The sequence below is a fragment of the Danio rerio genome, chromosome 9 (genome assembly GCF_052040795.2).
Source record: "Danio rerio strain M-AB ecotype USA chromosome 9, GRCz13ab, whole genome shotgun sequence".
Classification (NCBI taxonomy): domain Eukaryota; kingdom Metazoa; phylum Chordata; class Actinopteri; order Cypriniformes; family Danionidae; genus Danio; species Danio rerio.
The window spans coordinates 44,871,339-44,888,107 of NC_141029.1; the positions used below are offsets into that span (position 1 = coordinate 44,871,339).

The 16,769-nt window shown below is 37.1% G+C and overlaps 1 protein-coding gene across 1 annotated transcript in view; it reads right to left on the reverse strand.

Annotated features, from left to right (window-relative positions):
- The window catches only part of ttn.2 (titin, tandem duplicate 2), a 179,207-nt gene that overhangs the window by 111,262 nt on the left and 51,176 nt on the right, over positions 1-16,769 (reverse strand). The window contains exons 56-84 of the mRNA XM_087268376.1: positions 16,413-16,700; positions 16,012-16,290; positions 15,638-15,919; positions 15,269-15,550; positions 14,894-15,172; positions 14,532-14,810; positions 14,157-14,444; positions 13,764-14,042; positions 13,207-13,488; positions 12,532-12,810; positions 12,163-12,444; positions 11,797-12,075; positions 11,415-11,702; positions 11,042-11,320; positions 10,658-10,936; positions 10,289-10,567; positions 9,905-10,192; positions 9,501-9,788; positions 8,960-9,250; positions 7,430-7,717; positions 6,857-6,970; positions 6,462-6,735; positions 4,656-4,839; positions 3,244-3,327; positions 1,669-1,936; positions 1,312-1,572; positions 856-1,065; positions 692-769; positions 571-597 (exon numbers count right to left, since the gene is read on the reverse strand). Coding sequence (XP_087124502.1) covers positions 571-597; positions 692-769; positions 856-1,065; positions 1,312-1,572; positions 1,669-1,936; positions 3,244-3,327; positions 4,656-4,839; positions 6,462-6,735; positions 6,857-6,970; positions 7,430-7,717; positions 8,960-9,250; positions 9,501-9,788; positions 9,905-10,192; positions 10,289-10,567; positions 10,658-10,936; positions 11,042-11,320; positions 11,415-11,702; positions 11,797-12,075; positions 12,163-12,444; positions 12,532-12,810; positions 13,207-13,488; positions 13,764-14,042; positions 14,157-14,444; positions 14,532-14,810; positions 14,894-15,172; positions 15,269-15,550; positions 15,638-15,919; positions 16,012-16,290; positions 16,413-16,700 — 7,158 coding nt within the window. The remainder of the gene's footprint in view (positions 1-570; positions 598-691; positions 770-855; positions 1,066-1,311; positions 1,573-1,668; positions 1,937-3,243; positions 3,328-4,655; positions 4,840-6,461; positions 6,736-6,856; positions 6,971-7,429; positions 7,718-8,959; positions 9,251-9,500; positions 9,789-9,904; positions 10,193-10,288; positions 10,568-10,657; positions 10,937-11,041; positions 11,321-11,414; positions 11,703-11,796; positions 12,076-12,162; positions 12,445-12,531; positions 12,811-13,206; positions 13,489-13,763; positions 14,043-14,156; positions 14,445-14,531; positions 14,811-14,893; positions 15,173-15,268; positions 15,551-15,637; positions 15,920-16,011; positions 16,291-16,412; positions 16,701-16,769) is intronic.

The window sequence follows — 16,769 nt, forward strand, 5'->3', positions numbered from 1 at the left end:
TTTTCTGACAGGGTATTCACGTGTCAGAGTGACAGATTTGAAAGTACTGCATGTTTTGGGACTGCTATACAGAAGTTATTATTATGGATTATAGATAGCTGAATTTAGCTGTTTTTATTTTAGCATTTTTTTTTTCAAAGCATGGCGGTAAGAATAAGACTGTGTTTATGATTGTATTAAAACATGTGCTTGTTTGTTTTTAAAATTGTAATGTCTTCCGGGTGCAGGCCTGCATTTTGGGTGTATTCTGAGAAATTTTGGTACCCCTTGGTTTCAAGTGCGATCCTGAAAAATCTCAGTTTCAATGGCTATCTACTGTAGCCCTTGCCCTTAGTCCTACTACGCCTGTAAGCTAAAAATAATTGGGACACCCCACCTCACATGAAGGGCAAGGTAAAGGGAAGGGTTAAGAATTAGAATTGGGATTGGGCCTAAGACTAATCGCGGTCAGACATGATCAGCAATAGACCAACAAGGACCAGCATCAAAACATTCCATACCAGCGTATGGTGTTTTTTCAGCATGGGATATACTGTAGGTGTTTAAAAATTTTAAATGTCACATACTCACCATAAGGAACCCTTTCTATTTCAATTTCTGAGAAAAAAAATAGAAAAAATAAACGTGAGGAGCCTTCATTTACTAGAGAATGTTTGTTAAGTGAATGCTAGAGCACGACAGCTGTACCGACCTTTGCCTGACAGGTAAAGCTCAGCTGTACTTTTAGCCTCACCCCTGGGCTCCAATCTGACAATGACCGAGTACACGCCTAAAGAATTATTAATTCGGTTAAACGGGCCTTATGATGTAATAGTATTAAAACGAAAAATGGTCCCCCACTGGAACTCCACAAACCTTCATCGGCAGAGGAAACATTGCGGATGATCATGAAGTGGCGTCGCCCTTCACTTCGGAATGTATATTTGGGGCTCTCTTTAAGCTCCCAAGTGTCCTTATACCATGTTACAACTGCATTGTCGAAAGACACCTCACACTCAAAAGTGGCGGACTGATGTTCTCTCACCACAATGTTCTGGATGCGTTTGGTGAAATGTATTTGCTCAGCTAGAAAGGAATAACGCAAGGTGGATGATTAGGAGCGGAATCTATTTGTATTTGCCTAACATACTCTCTTATGTTTTGCGATAAAAGAAAGCCAGGAAAATATGAAGACAAAACATTCCTGGCATTTAAAACAAGAAGAGTGTGGTTAAGAAGAGGTTAAGAAGAAGTCACAGATGATGATGATGATAGAAGAGGTTAGTAGATGGTCTATTTTACAATCTGACAGTTCAGTTAATCTATACCAACCTTCGATCCAAAGATTGGCAGTCGTTTCAAGATTTTTATATTTGCAGGTATACTCTCCTTGATCTTCTGGCCTAACATCTTTGATTGAGAGCTTCTGAGTGTAATTGGCCACAGCACATGTATATCTGCTGTGAGGCTCTAAAAGCTTCCCATTTCTAAACCACTGGGTTTTTACATTAGGTACAGACAACTGGCAAGTCAATGTACATGTCTGGCCTTCCTTACCAGCCACATCCTGCATAGGCTTTTCCACCTCAGCTTCTGCAGAAAGAATAAAGGTTGTTATTTTAAAACGCATATTTGATATAGCATGAGGCATATTCACTAAAATAAACCTCAAAAAATGTTTCTACATACCCAACACTGTCAGTTTGGCACTGGAGATATGTGGGCCACACACAATACGGTAATTTCCCTCATCTCTTGTCTGGCAGTCCTTGATTTTTAAAATGTGACGATCACCCACAATTTTGATGTCATACTTGTCGCCACTGTCAAGTTTTTGTGTTCCTTTATACCAGGACAGAGTGATTTCGGGGTAGTTAATCTTGATCTCACATTCAAACACAGCTTCCTTCTTAACAGTAGTTGTCTGGTCTGTGATGTCACGTGCCACAGTGACAGGCTGCATGCAAAACAAAGAGACAAATTAATATGCTGCAAATCACATGATGTGGATTGAACATGATTTACACGCCTCATTTAACTGTATGCTCATTTAACAAAACATGTTTTGAGGATACGGTTCTCAATATTGTTTTAGCATTTTTTATTTACTTTATATTATCATTAAACAACACAAACTTGACAACTGAAAAGTGCCTTAATATTCTTGCAAATCTTTAAACAATTTAATAGGATAGGTAAATTACTATCACATATTGCAGGGGTCACCAATCTCGGTCCTGGAGGGCCGGTGTCCCTGCAGGGTTTAGCTCCAACTTGCCTCAACGCACCAGCCTGGATGTTTTAAGTATACCAAGTAAGACCTTGATTAGCTTGTTCAGGTGTGTTTGATTAGGGTTGGAACAAAAATCTGCAGGACACCGGCCCTCCAGGAACAAGTTTGGTGACCACTGACATAATGGATTGATATAAACCCAAGAAATCTCTATAAAAAATAAAAAAAGATAAAAAAATGAAAAAAACGTTTTTCAGGCCCACCGAAATAGGACGTAGAAGTATGATTTCCCTGCCCACCAAATTGATTGGCAGATGCCATGTTTCTATAATAACAAGCATACACATGCCCACAGAATTTAATATTATTTTTTTTGCAAATAAACTGGGATTAAAACTTTTGTTCAGATTTTTATAAGTTTAAAATTTTTTTTAAAACAGAGCATGTTTGAAATAAAGACAGTACAATAGCTATGTAATTCTTAACCAATATAATCACCACAGCCACATGGTGTCAGTAAATGCACACATGTTTGTGTGTGCTGCAAATGGCATTGGTGTGAGACTCATCATTTCAAAAAGGCTTGAATAAACTTATTAGTATTTTAGCAATTCTGTGTCTGTCACTGTGCTATTCATCTGAAGTAATGCATGATGAGAACCAGACATGCATGTGGGAATGGTGGGCGGGGAGAAGCAGTTCGTTATCATTTAAAGCCACAGGCTACAAAAAACGGCTAAAGTATATTAAATTATCTGATGGGTTTTTTAAGCTGAAACTTTACAAACACAATCTGGAGAGACCAAAGGGTTATCTTACATTTTGTAAAAGGGGTAAAATAGATGCCCTTTAGCACTCAACAGAGGTTTTGTGAAATGCTTTGTCTGAAAAGTATGCTTACGTTATAATTCTTTCAAATTTTATATTAGTGATTAGATCATAAAAGTCATAAACTTATATGAATTATAAATTTGAGGCTGCACTACACTGCACTGGCTGAAGTCTTATAAAATACAAATAAAAATTCAAACCTCAGTTTGTTCCATCCTCTTTTGCAAATCAGCAACAAGTTTAGCCAAATCCTCTTCAGACTCTCTTCCAACAATTTCCCCTTCCTGAAATGTAACAAATCCAAGCATTCAAACAAGTAACATACTTCTCTTTTATTCCTGAGATACATGCTTTAAAGTTTAATGTCACTACAAACCTTTCTTGGTCATAGTAAATGTAAAAAATAAATAAAAATCAATTCAAAGAAATTTAATAGCTGCCTAAATTGCAAAAATCTTTCATTGCACTAAAATGCAATCCCAAAATATAAATCACATGAACCAACTCACCCAACATAATGGCACATGAGTTTGGAATAAAAAAAAAACATATTTAAGCATAAATTAGCATAGTTCAACAGCTACGGAACAATCTAGCAAACATTTATTAACTAATTGGATTCTAAAAGTATTTTTCCAAAATGTATTTTAAATAACATGATAAAAAAAAGTTGTTGTTCATGAATGGGGACGGCACGGTGGCTCAGTGGTTAGCACTGTCACCTTACAGCAAGAAGGTCTCCGGTTGGAGTCCTGGCAGAGCCAATTGGAATTTCTTTGTAGAATTTGCATATTCTCCCCTTGTTCGCATGGATGTCCTCCAGGTGCTCTTGTTTCCCCCACAGGCCAAAGACATCCAGTATAGGTGAATTGAATAAACTAATTGGCAATAGTGTGTGAATGCGAGAGTGTATAGATATAGATGTTTCCCAGTACTGGTTTGTGGCTGGAAGGGCATCTGCTACGTACAACATATGGCAGAATAGGTGCCGTTCATTCCGCTGTGGTGACCACTGATATATAAGGGACTAAACCAAAGGAAAATGAATGAATGCATAAATATTCATGAATACCACTAGGAATGTTCTACAATGGGGGTGTTCTGACATCATCAGAGTGTAGAGAGCTAGGATCCTAACTCGACTTACTAGTGGAGGAATTTATGTAGGACTTCAGGAGCTAGGGAGCTCATTTAGACAATGACTAATCAAAGAGTGTCATATTTCTTTTTAAATCTGCTAAGACCTTAGTATTTGGAATATTCAACATTTAATTTAATAATTTTCATTAAAATCAGTGGCATTATGTAAACAAACTGCATTTTGAAGGGTTAAAATCCTTAAAATAACAGAATTTTTGGTAGTTATGATCGGGACTGAAAAAAAATTAAAGTATAAACCACATTAAATGGTTATACATGTAAGTTTTATTAATTGACACACAAATGGGTTAGTTTGGGTTAGTGTACTTAAGTGGTAAGACACTGGAATGTCCCATGGAGAAACTTTTTATAAAACATGGAGAAATGTTTTATAGTTTCAATGTACACAAAGTTTCCGAAATTGATAAATTGATCATAAATTAATACAAAGGAACAATAGATGTAATCTTACCGGTCTTCCACTTTCTAGTTCTTTTTCCTTCTTCAAAAACTCGATAGCTTGTAGGAGACCCCGGAAATCTGTGATGCCATACATGCGAGCATATTTCTCATACTCCTTGGGATCAACATTTCTAAGCAACTCAACAATGTCAATATCCTTTTCCTCTTTAGGGCTTTTCTGCTTGGATGGTGTCCTGTAAAACAAAACAACTTAATTATGTATAATCCAAACCCGCAGTGGTCCATGGCATAATTGCAAGCTGTCTATTAGAACCACTAAAGCATAGGTCTCAAACTCAATTCCTGGAGGGCCACGGGTCTGCACAGTTTTGCTACAACCCTGATCAAACACAGCTGCGTTTGATAGGGTTAGAGCAAAACTGTGCAGAGCTGCGGCCCTCCAGGAAATGAGTTTGAGACCTATGCGCTAAAGAAATAGTTCACCAAAAAATAAACATTCTTTTAATATTTACTATTTTTATACTTATTACAAACCTGTTTGAGTACAAATTATGAGTTCAAGATATTTAAAATAAATGTACACAAGATATTTCAATATATCACTGAAAATAAATAGAGCAATTATTTTGGAGTAAATTTTTACTCACTTTAAGCAATCTAAAAATAAGATTTAGGTACCGTTATTGACCATTTTTTAAACCTTGAGACAACTGTCCTGCTGTGTGCAAGAAGAAGCATCAGCTTTCACATTGGACCCAATATGCTTATTCTTTTCTATCATGCTTTACTGAGTCTATTCTATCATTCGCTGCTCTGGTGGCATGGTTTGGAAGTATGTCCCTTAAAAACAGGAATAGACTGAGCCAGGTTATTAGGTGGTCTAGCAGGTTGATTGATGAATCACAGCTGAATATTGAATCCCTGTATAGTAGTAGTAGGCAGCTTTCATGGATTGCCCAGAACATTAGTAGCTGTAACTCTCATCCACTGTCTGAGTTTATCCTGCTCCCTTTCAGGTTGAAGTTTCAGATGTTTTTTAGTATTACAAAACATTACAGGAACAGCTTTGTAAAAACATCTGTTGTTGCTCTGAATAAATTGTCATATTTTATAAGGTACTTTTGTATGTGTATATGTGGGTATGTACAGTTGAAGTCAGAATTATTAGCCCCCTATTTATTTGATTTGATTTTTTAAAATATTTCCCAAATTTTGTTTGACAGAGCAAGGACATTTTCACAGTATGTCTGATAATATTTTTTCTTCTGGAGAAAGTCTTATTTGTTTTATTTCGGCTTGATTAAAAGCAGTTATTAATTTTTCTAAAAACATTTTTGGGACAAAATTATTAGCCCCTTTAAGCTAATTTTTTTTCAATAATCTACTGAACAAACCATCGTTATACAATAACTTGCCTAATTACCCTAACCTTCCTAGTTCACCTTATTAACCTAGTTAAGCCTTTAAATGTCACTTTAAGCTGTATAGAAGGGTCTTGAAAAATATCACGTAAAATATTATTTACTGTCATCATGTCAAAGATAAAATAAATCTGTTTTTAGAAATAAGTTTTTAAAGCTATTATTTTTAGAAATGTGCTGAAACAATCTTCCCTCCATTAAACAGAAATTGGTGAAAAAAATAAACAGGGGCACTAATAATTCAGGAGGGCTAATAATTCTGACTTCAACTGTATATGTGTGATTTAATTGTTTCAAATAACAAACCTTGCTTCAAAAAGAATCAACCTGCGGATACCAATAAAGTCAACTCAGCTCAATAAATACTGCTCACATGCATGCACAAATGGCACATCATTATAACAATAACAAGGTTTCATATTTGACAAACTTACTTCTTCAGTTTGACCATTTCTACAGTCGTCTCTTTCTTCTCATCAACATTCAAGTCAGTGCTGCACTCAATTTCTCCATGTTTGTTGGAGGCGACACATCTATACTGGCCAGAGTCAGATTTGGTCACCTCTTTGATCTCCATCTTGGCTTCTTGGCCCTTTTGTTCAATACTGATGCGGCCACCGTGAGTCATCTGCCTCCATTTTCCCTTCATCCATTTCACATTGGGAATGGGATCACCACCAACTTTAGCAATGAAGGTAGCTGTACCTTCTATAAAAAAACAGGAATCACACATAAATTCAATTACACTTTGCATTTGAAAAGAGTCCACCACCATCAAAAAATAAATAAATATTAATAAATAAATAAAATTTAAAGAAGAGTCACTTACTCTCGACGATGTGGACACTCTTTGGCACCTCAATGAAGAACAAGTTGTCAAATTTCTTAACTTCTTGTGGTGGTGATGGTGCCGCCTGTGCTGGGGCAGGAGCACCTGGTTTATCTGAAATTTTGTTAGAATACTGCAGTGAGATACATGCATTTTTAAGATCTTAAAATAATCCAAATCCAGGGCTAAACCATGGTAGACATAAAAATTTAAGTGTGTTACACTTTTTTTTTTTTAAAGCACAGCTGCAAGAAGAGTAAGAGTTGCCATTAGACATTTGTAAGGAAGCGAAGGCTTGTTTGTAAGCAAAAAGTAAGTTTTTGGCCTGACAAAAGTTTGTTAAAGTTTGAAAGACCAAGACCGGTTGAAAGGCCAAGAAAGATCCAGAAAGCAGAATTAAAGAAAATAAATACATTATTAGATTATACTAATAACAGCAATCAGAATGGCAAGGTTAAGATAAAGCAAATAAAAAAATCCAAGGACTTAAAACCAGCAAAAAAATAAAAAAAAGAGAGAGAGAGAAAGCATGATAAAAAAAACACTTTGATCCTTACATACAGAAACAAATACCTTTGATAGTGACTTTAGACTTGCAGAACTCACTACCAGCCTCATTGGTAGCTTTGCAAAGATAATCCCCGCTATCTGTTTTAGACACACGGGTCATCTCCAATGTGGCAGTGCCGTCAACAAATGTGATCTTTGTGTTTGCAGATGAAGAAAGCTCCCGCCTGTCCTTCATCCACTGAATCTTTAAAGGAGGAGACCCACGTACATGGCAGCTGAGGGTAAGTGTCTCACCCTCATTCACAGTCACAGGTTTAAGAGGCAAGTCAAAGCTTGGTGGAACCTTTTGTGCTGTATTTAAAATGAATAAATAAACATCAATTATGACCATGGTTTCATATATTTTCAGTCCTTTTGAAAAATGCATGCATGGTTTCATATCAAGGATCATTTTAAAAAGACCTTAGACATTAAGACTAGAACATTACAAAAAGACCTTAGACAAAAAATACTATGGAACTACCATGATATTTACCAAGGTACTTACAGGAATAATGGGTAATCCTTTATAATAACTGCACACTATGAATCATGTTAAGTTAAATAATCATTTGTAAAGCATTAACTATATTAATAGACATTTGTAAACAGTTGTCTTACTGCTGGTAAGGGATTTTCCAAGAATAAATAGTCTTCACTCTGTATTAGATTAGATCATAAAATTGCTTGAAGTTACTGCATTTATTAACACCCAGAGTAATTATTACTATATGTCTGAATAAAAAGATATATAAGTATTCATTTGAATAGATTATTAATTTACTTACTCACTCTGAACAATCTTTAAAAAAAGAGTTACTCTTAAACAACAGCTTTGTAAATAATGCAATACTTAATTTAGTAATGAAAAATGAATCTTTGACAACGTATGAATATACAATCCATTCATTCAGTTTCCTTTGGCTTAGTCTCTATGTCTGAGCTTGCCACGGCGAAATGAACCACCAACTAGTCTGACATGTTTTATGCAGCGGATGCCTTTCCAGTCACTACCCAGTCATGGGAAACATCCATACACACTCATTCACACACACACTTTTACACTATGGCCAATTTAGTTTATTCAATTCACCTATAGCGCATGTCCTTGGACTGTGGGGGAAACCGGAGCACCCGGAGGAAACCCATGCCAACAATGGGAGAACACTCAAACTCTAGACAGAAAAGCTTATTGACCCAGCTGGGACTTGAACCAGCGACCTTTTTGCTGCGAGGTAACAGTGCTAACCAATGAGCTACCATGCCGCCAAACATGCAATACTTAACAAATTGTACATGTGCTTATGAGAATACAGGATTTGTATCTGTGCTTTTAAACTGCTTACTAATGTCTATTAATGTAGAGTTCATGTTTTACAAATGATCAATTACCTATTCATCTAATGCTTAAGTGATTAATAGTGTGCAGTTGTTATAAAGTGTTACTGAATAATGACCATGGCACTGCCAGAGTACACTTTTTAAAATGAATAGCACATTCATAATTAATAATAAGACCACAAGACAATAAGAACCACAGACACAGTAGTATACCTGTAATGTGAACTGACACTTCAAAAGAGGCAGTGCCAGCTTCATTGGTGGCTTTGCACACATACGTGCCACTATCTGACAGCTGAGATTTTTTGATGCACAGGACAGCCAGGCTGCTCTTGAAGGTTACATCATAAAAGTCAGAAGTGAAGATTTCTCTCCCATCTTTATACCAGTTGACAGTCAGGGGCTGTGATCCAGCTACACGGCCCTCGATCTTCACCACTTTGCCCTCAATGTCCTCAATAGTTGTTGAAGGCTTTTTGGTAAAACTAGGTGGAATTTTGCGTTCTAAAGAAAGAAAAAAGGTGCTGTTAGACAAAACAGACAAAACAGAAAAGGTGGTTTGTTGATCTAAATGCATGGGCCGAAACCACAAGAGTTTGTTAAAGATGTTCAACACTATCACATGTTGAGTGATTGCAAGCAAAGAAAAACATAAGAACTGCAAAGGTGAGAAGAATGGAAGACAAGCATAAAAAAAAATTTGTCAATTCAAAGACAATGAAGACAGTCACACCACAAAGCAGTGACCAAATACCTTTCACAGAAACCTCAGTGGAACAAGAGTCCTTTCCAACATCATTACTAGCATGGCATGAATAACGGCCAGAGTCTGCCTTATCAGCCTTCAAAATAGTCAAATGGGGGGTGTTCTCCACACATGATATCTTATAATTGCCCCCTGTACGGATGTCTTTGTGATCCTTGGACCAAGTGACTTTTATTGGCATTGATCCTGTCATATGGCATTCCAGTTCGACAGTATCGCCCACTGACACGTCCACAGGTACGAGCTTTTTATCAAACACAGGTGGATATCTTGGCTCTGTAAAGTTAAATAGAGATAACAGCACAATTGTATAGACATTGTCATATTCATGAGTGTTTCACAACACAGGGAACACATTAATTCAAAGAAAAACATGAAGGAAATAAACAGACCTTGAAGTGTAAGTTTGGCTCTACAAGAAGCACTTCCAACACTATTGGTTGCAACGCAAGTGTATTCTCCAGAATGTCTCATTTCACCCTTGGCTATGTTTAGGACAGCAGAGTTATCATCAAAAGACATTGTGTATTCTGAGTCGCTCCTAAGAGCTTCACCATCTTTTAACCAAGAGACCTCCATAGGAGAGGATCCTGCAACACGACACTCAAACTGGACAGGCTGTCCTTCAATTTGCATGATGCTAGTGATCTTTTTGGGGAAAGACGGGGGTGTTTTCACATCTGAAAAGCAAAACATTTAGCAAAATACATTGATAAAACAGTGCAATTAAAAACTTTAGAGACATTGAAAAAACAGATTTAAAGATTTAGCTTCACCTTGTACAGTTAAGTGACAGCTGGAAGTGGCAGATCCTATGCTGTTTTCTGCCTTACATGTGTATTCACCAATGTCAGATTTAGCGACTTTAGCTAGTTTCAGGCAGGCGATGCCTTTGAAGAACTCCATCTTGCAGGTCGGAGAAGAACGAACTTTGCCGTCTGCCTTGAACCATGATATTTTTATTTCAGGAGTGCCACCAATCTGGCACTTCAGGCAAACTGCATCCCCAGCAGTGACCTCCATAGGCTCCAAACTCTCAATAAAGAAAGGTGGTTCTAAGAGTGACAAAAATACATGTATATCATGAACAAAAGCATGCATATCTCCCGATGGCTTATATTAAATGCTTCTGCTCTTTAACAAACCTAATATGGACACTGCTGCTTCACAAATGTCGTGTCCAGCATCATTGGAAACCTCACAAGTGTATTTCCCAGCAGCCTCTTTATCGCTGTTTAGACATTCTAGTATGCAGGAGCTCTCAGTGGTCGTAATGTTGTACTTGTATGAAGAGTAAATCTCCTGGCCATCTTTATGCCATTTCACAAGAATCTTTGGGCTCCCCGCATATGTGCATTCAAGTATCAGTGACTTGCCCATTTCAACTGAGAGGTTCTTTAGCTTCTTGACAAAGTGTGCAGCCTCTGAATGAAGGATGGCATGTATGAAGATGTAAGACACAAAGTTCTGCTATATCAAGCAATGAAGAAACCTTTAAGCCTCTATAGTATTAACAAATTAAAACTAACCTTTAACAAAAAGATTCACAGGGCAGTTTTCTTTCCCTGCATCATTAATGATCTGGCAAGTGTACTCGCCAGCATGAGATTTGTCAATGTTGTGGAGCTCCAGAATTGCAGTATCTCCTCTTAACGCAATCTCACAGCTTCTTCCAGACACTATTTCCTTACTGCCTCTAAACCATTTCAGTTTCATTGGGGTACTTCCTTGAACAGTTGCTGTAAAAGTAACAGTTGTGCCTGGAAGGGCTTCCACTGGTTGAGGTGTTGTCACAAAAGAGGGTGGTTCTATAGCAAATACGACAGGGAAAGGGGTGTAATAGGTGATTTAACTAACATATTTATACTTCTAACTTATTTCAAATTACAGCAAAACACTAACCTTTAACAACTAAGGAAGCAGATGTCTCTGCTGCTCCTGCACTGTTCACTGCTTTACATTTGTATGTACCCGAGTCTGAAAGCTTCAGAGTAGGCACTTTCAGGGTGCAGGTATTTTCAGTGAAAGTAATCTCATAATTTGGTCCACTCATGATCTCCACTTCATTGTGAAACCAAGAGATTGTGAGAGGTGCAGACCCCGAAGCTTTACAGTCCAATTCCATAGATTTTCCAACAATACTCTGCGTATCTTTCAATTTTCGTGAGAACAAAGGCGGGACAATTTTGTCTGTTCGACAAAAAACAGAATACTTAATGTATAGCTTCATAAGAAATTACATGCAGTTTAAAGAACGTAAGAAACCTTATAAAAAATTACTGACCCAAAACAGTTAGCTGCATTGCACAGCTGTCACTGCCAACTTCATTCTTGATACTGAAAGTGTATTCTCCAGTATCACTCCTCTCTGTTGACAATAACTTAAGACTGGAAATCATCTTTGAAAAGGTAATTTTGTATTTTTTCCCTGAAGACAGCTCCACACCATCCTTAAACCATTTTGGTTTAAGTTCTGGAGTTCCAGATACAGTGCATTCTAAGGCTGCGGCTTCACCAGCAGTTACACTGATTGAATCTGTCTTATCCACAATTGCTGCAGGTTCTAAAAATTTAGAAGAGTCATTTAATTAAAAAACATAATAAACATGAAATATATTTGTGTGAAAAGCATATATATTTTTACAAGTACCTAAGACAGTTAGGTTCGCTGTGCATTCAGCTACTCCAGCATCATTTTTTAGCTGACATGTATACTTTCCAGCAGTAGTAGAATCAGCTTTAAAGACCTTCAAGGTGACCTCATTATTCTCAAATGTAATTTTTCTGTTTTCACCATCTCTGAGTATGTGGTCTTTATCCTGAACCCAAGATACAGTCATAGGCTGAGAGCCTTTGACTGTTGTCAGCAAAACTACCTCCTCACCAGAGATGGCTGTCGTATTGGATAATTTCTTCACAAATGCAGGTGGTTCTGAATTTTAGGAAGAGAATGGTTAAACTAATATGAAAAAAATTTGTTGGAAAATTATTCCATACTTTGAACTGCTATCTTACTGACCTCGTAGCTTTACAGAGCCTTGGCACAAATCACTTCCAACATTATTTGTTGCTTTGCACTCATATTCTCCAGCATCTGATGCTTCCAGTCCGAGAATGTGGAGAGTTGCTGAACATCCCTCAGAAACAAATTTATACTTCCTGCTCTCCTTTAACTGTTTTTTATCTTTAAACCATGTTATCTCAAATGGTGCAGAGCCTTTCAGCTCACAGTTAAGACTGGCATCTTTGCCTTTCAGCCCCTCAACTGGTGTTGGCAGTTTGTAGAAACTTGGTGGTTCTACAAAAACATAACAGGAGAACATATGCTAATTGAAACAAAAAGACCAGGGATTATGTATGAACTATCTTCTCAATTAATCTAGTTAAAATAAATGAAAACAAAATAGAATAATAAAATTAAATATTAAATAACTTTAAATTTTAAAACATTTTCTTGAAAACTAAATAAATAAATAAATTTGTAATTATTTATGTATAAAATAAGACTAATACTAAATATATACACACACAAAATATAAGTGTATAATGAAAACAATTGACAATGAAATCTACTCTTAATTATTAAAAACTTTTTTAATTAATTTAATTTTTTTATTTTATTTATTGAAACACAATTCCTGTCAGACAATGCTCATAATAAACTAGTAAATAAAATGTTCTTCCACTATCTAACCTTTGATTGTGAGAGCTGTACTACAACTCTTAGTCCCAGCATCATTCTGTGCTTCACATGTATAGACACCATTATCATCAAAGCTTGATGTGGAAATTTCGAGGACTGCCACAGAGTTATCGAAAGTCATTCTCAAGTTGCCACCATCACTGAGTATGGCATCGTTTTTGTACCAGCTTATTCTCAGAGGAGCTGTCCCAGTAACTTTGCATTCAAGCTGCAGCGGCTCCCCCATTTTTACGACTTTTGCAGCTGGCAGTTTCTGTACAAACTCTGGAGGTTCTGTAAAACCAAAATTACAACATGTTAGAAATGATTATTGCAATGTATAAAATAGAGCGCTGATGATGATTTCAAGAAGATGGAAGATAGCAAGAGGAAGATGATAGCTGAAAGGGAGTAAAGCGTAATGAGCAGCAATGGTGAAAGATGATGATGTAAGGTACAGTATATATGCACAATGTTCACAAGCGAAATAAGAACATGCAGATGGTAAAGCATGAAAAAAAGAATGATAATGAAGAGCATTGATAAGAGTACTTGAAAAGAGGTCCAACCTTTTACCAACAAGGTTGTGGTGCATTTTGCAGTACCAGCATCATTGCTTATCTGACAAGAGTAAGTTCCACTGTGTGATATTCCAACGGCAAAAAGATCTAGGAAGCATGAGAGGCCCTCCAGGCCAGTAAAACAGGAAGGTCCACAAATCAACTCAGTATCATCTTTGAACCATTTCACTGTGAATGGAGGAGTTCCCTTAAAAGAACCCTTAAAGCGAACAGTGGTATTTGGTATGACAGCCTGTGATTCTGGAACCAGCACAAAGCTTGGTGGCTCTAAATCATCAATGGGACAGAAAGACAAATACATCTGTTTAGAAACTGGCAGCCTTCAGAGATCTTAGGATAAATGTGAGAATATACTATTAAATACTACAAAAGCCATCTGACCTTTCACCCTCAGTGTACCACTGCATTCACAACTTCCTGCTTTGTTTGCAAGTTTGCAAGTATAAGTTCCAGTGTCAGCTTTTTCTAAACACTCGATATCCAAAGACATGCTGTTCTCATCCTGAAGAATTTTGTGTTTGGTTCTCCCTGAAAGTTTAGTTCCATCTTTTTCCCACTCCACAGTTATGGGGAGCGAACCTGATATTTTACATCCAATTTGCACATTTTTACCAATTATTTCTTCCATCTCCATCAAAGGTTTAATGAAGGATGGGGGGATTATTTGCTCTGACAAAGACAAAGTGAAGATCATGAGTATCAAGTTATAATATAACAAGTACTCCATTGGTATTCCAATAACGAATGGGTACAAACCTAGCACATTTAGTGTCACTTTACACTGGCAGGCACTGATGTGATTGGAGACCTCAAACACATAAGTCCCTTTATCTTCCAGTTGGACCGACTGAAGTTTAAGTTGGCTGACATTATTGATATAGCTGAGGCTGTGCTGTCTTGAAGGGATCACTTCCTTGCCATCTTTACTCCATTTTACTTTCAGCTCAGGAGTGCCTGACACTTTGCACTCAAAACTTACTGGATCTCCGGCAGTGACATTAATCACCTCAGGCTTTTCAATTATCTGAGGCGGCTCTGGAAATATCATTACAATTATTTTAATAACAGTAATCTTTAGGAAGAACAGCTTTAAAAGCACTCATAAAAAAGTAACCAACCTTGCACTACCAGGGTAGAAAAACACTTCTCTTGCCCTGCTTCATTCATAGCCTGACACGTGTATTTTCCACTGTGGATGGACTCACACACAGGGATTGTCAAAGTAGCAACATTGTTCTCAAAAGTCCTCTGAATTGAAGGATCCTCCAAGATCCAGCTCTCATCTTTCTGCCATTGTATGGACAGGGGTGGAGATCCTCTTACAACACATTTAAACTCAACCATTTTTCCAAGAACTGTGACAACATTCTCAATTCTCTCCACAAATGATGGGGGCTCTGACAGGAAGTGCAAAATATGTTAAAGCTGATAGATCAATGACAGATCAATTCATTTATAAATAAAACTTTTGCTAAATAAACTCCATACTAAACCTTTTATGCTGAGTGTACTCTGACTCGAACAACTTCCAACTTCATTTGCAACAACGCACTGATATTCTCCAACATCTAAAGCATCACACTTCTGTACATCCAGAGTAATTATGGAGTCATTTTTCTGCAAAATCACATGCTTAAGGCTCGATTTGATGTCCTTTGAATCTTTTTGCCAGGTCACTTCAAAAGGAGCTGTGCCTTTTACCAGACATTCAAAATATGCATTTGAGCCATTCACAACCTCAAGAGGACTCAATGGCTTGACAAGAACTGGGGGCTCTGAAAAAAAAAATTGTTCCGGTCAAACCTTTTGGGAGAAATGACACTAAATCAATGAATCGCCTAAATATTTCAATACATACTAACCTTTGACTCTTAGATCCATACTACAACTCTCACTGCCTGCCTCATTGCGAGCTTCACAGTAGTACACACCACTGTCTTTGATATCACTGCTAATTATTTCAAGCCGTGCAAGAGAATCGACAAAGGTCATTTTATACTTGTCACTTGGGCTTATATCATTCCCATCTTTGAACCAGTACGTGTCTATCTCCGGAGTGCCTGTAATCTGGCATTCAAAAACTACCAGTTGGCTTGGTTTCACCACTGTTATTTTTTCAGGCTTGCGGGTAAACTTAGGAGGTTCTGGAAAAAAATAAATAAACAAGCACTTACAATGCAAAATAATAAAGGTTTATGGGGAAAAAAGTTAAATGTGATTATTGCTAAAAAAAAACCTTTCACGAAGAGAGTTGCTTGGCAAGAATCTGATCCAACGTCATTACTAACTTCACAGACATACTGTCCTGAGTCCGAAGGCTTAGCAAAAAAGAGCTCTATAGAGCTGGACGTGTCATTTTTCTGAACTGAACAGTCAATTCCTGATGAAACTTCTTTCTTATCTTTAAACCAATTAATGGTCAGCGGTGGTGTTCCAGACAAAAGCACGTTAAACTGAACTTTGGATCCAGGTATAACATCTTGTGATTCTGGCTTCTCAATGATTGATGGAGGTTCTGTTTATAAAAGAGATTAAAGATTAAACGAAGACACAATTCACGGTTGAATTCACAATTCAAGATGGTATTGTAAAATGTAAAATACAGTAACTTATAAGTTGTCAGAGGTAATAGCAAACCTTTGACTTTCAGTGTGCCCGAACACTGATCAGAGCCTGCTTGGTTTTTAGCAATACAAGTATAATTGCCACTGTCTGAACTATCGAGACGACTGATTTCCAGAGATGCCGCATTCTCAAAGAATATGCATTTGTGCTTTTCATCAGCCTCTATCTCCTTATTTTCCTTGAACCAAGTGACATTTATAGGAAGAGACCCAGATACCAGACACTCCAGCTGTGTGAATGATCCTTTTATACTCTCCGTTTCCTTCAATTTTCTTGTGAAGGAAGGCTTGATTATTTGATCTGTTACAGTGAAGGGAAAATAAAACAATTTTACTCTTTAAGTATTGATCTGAAATTCCTTGTAAACTC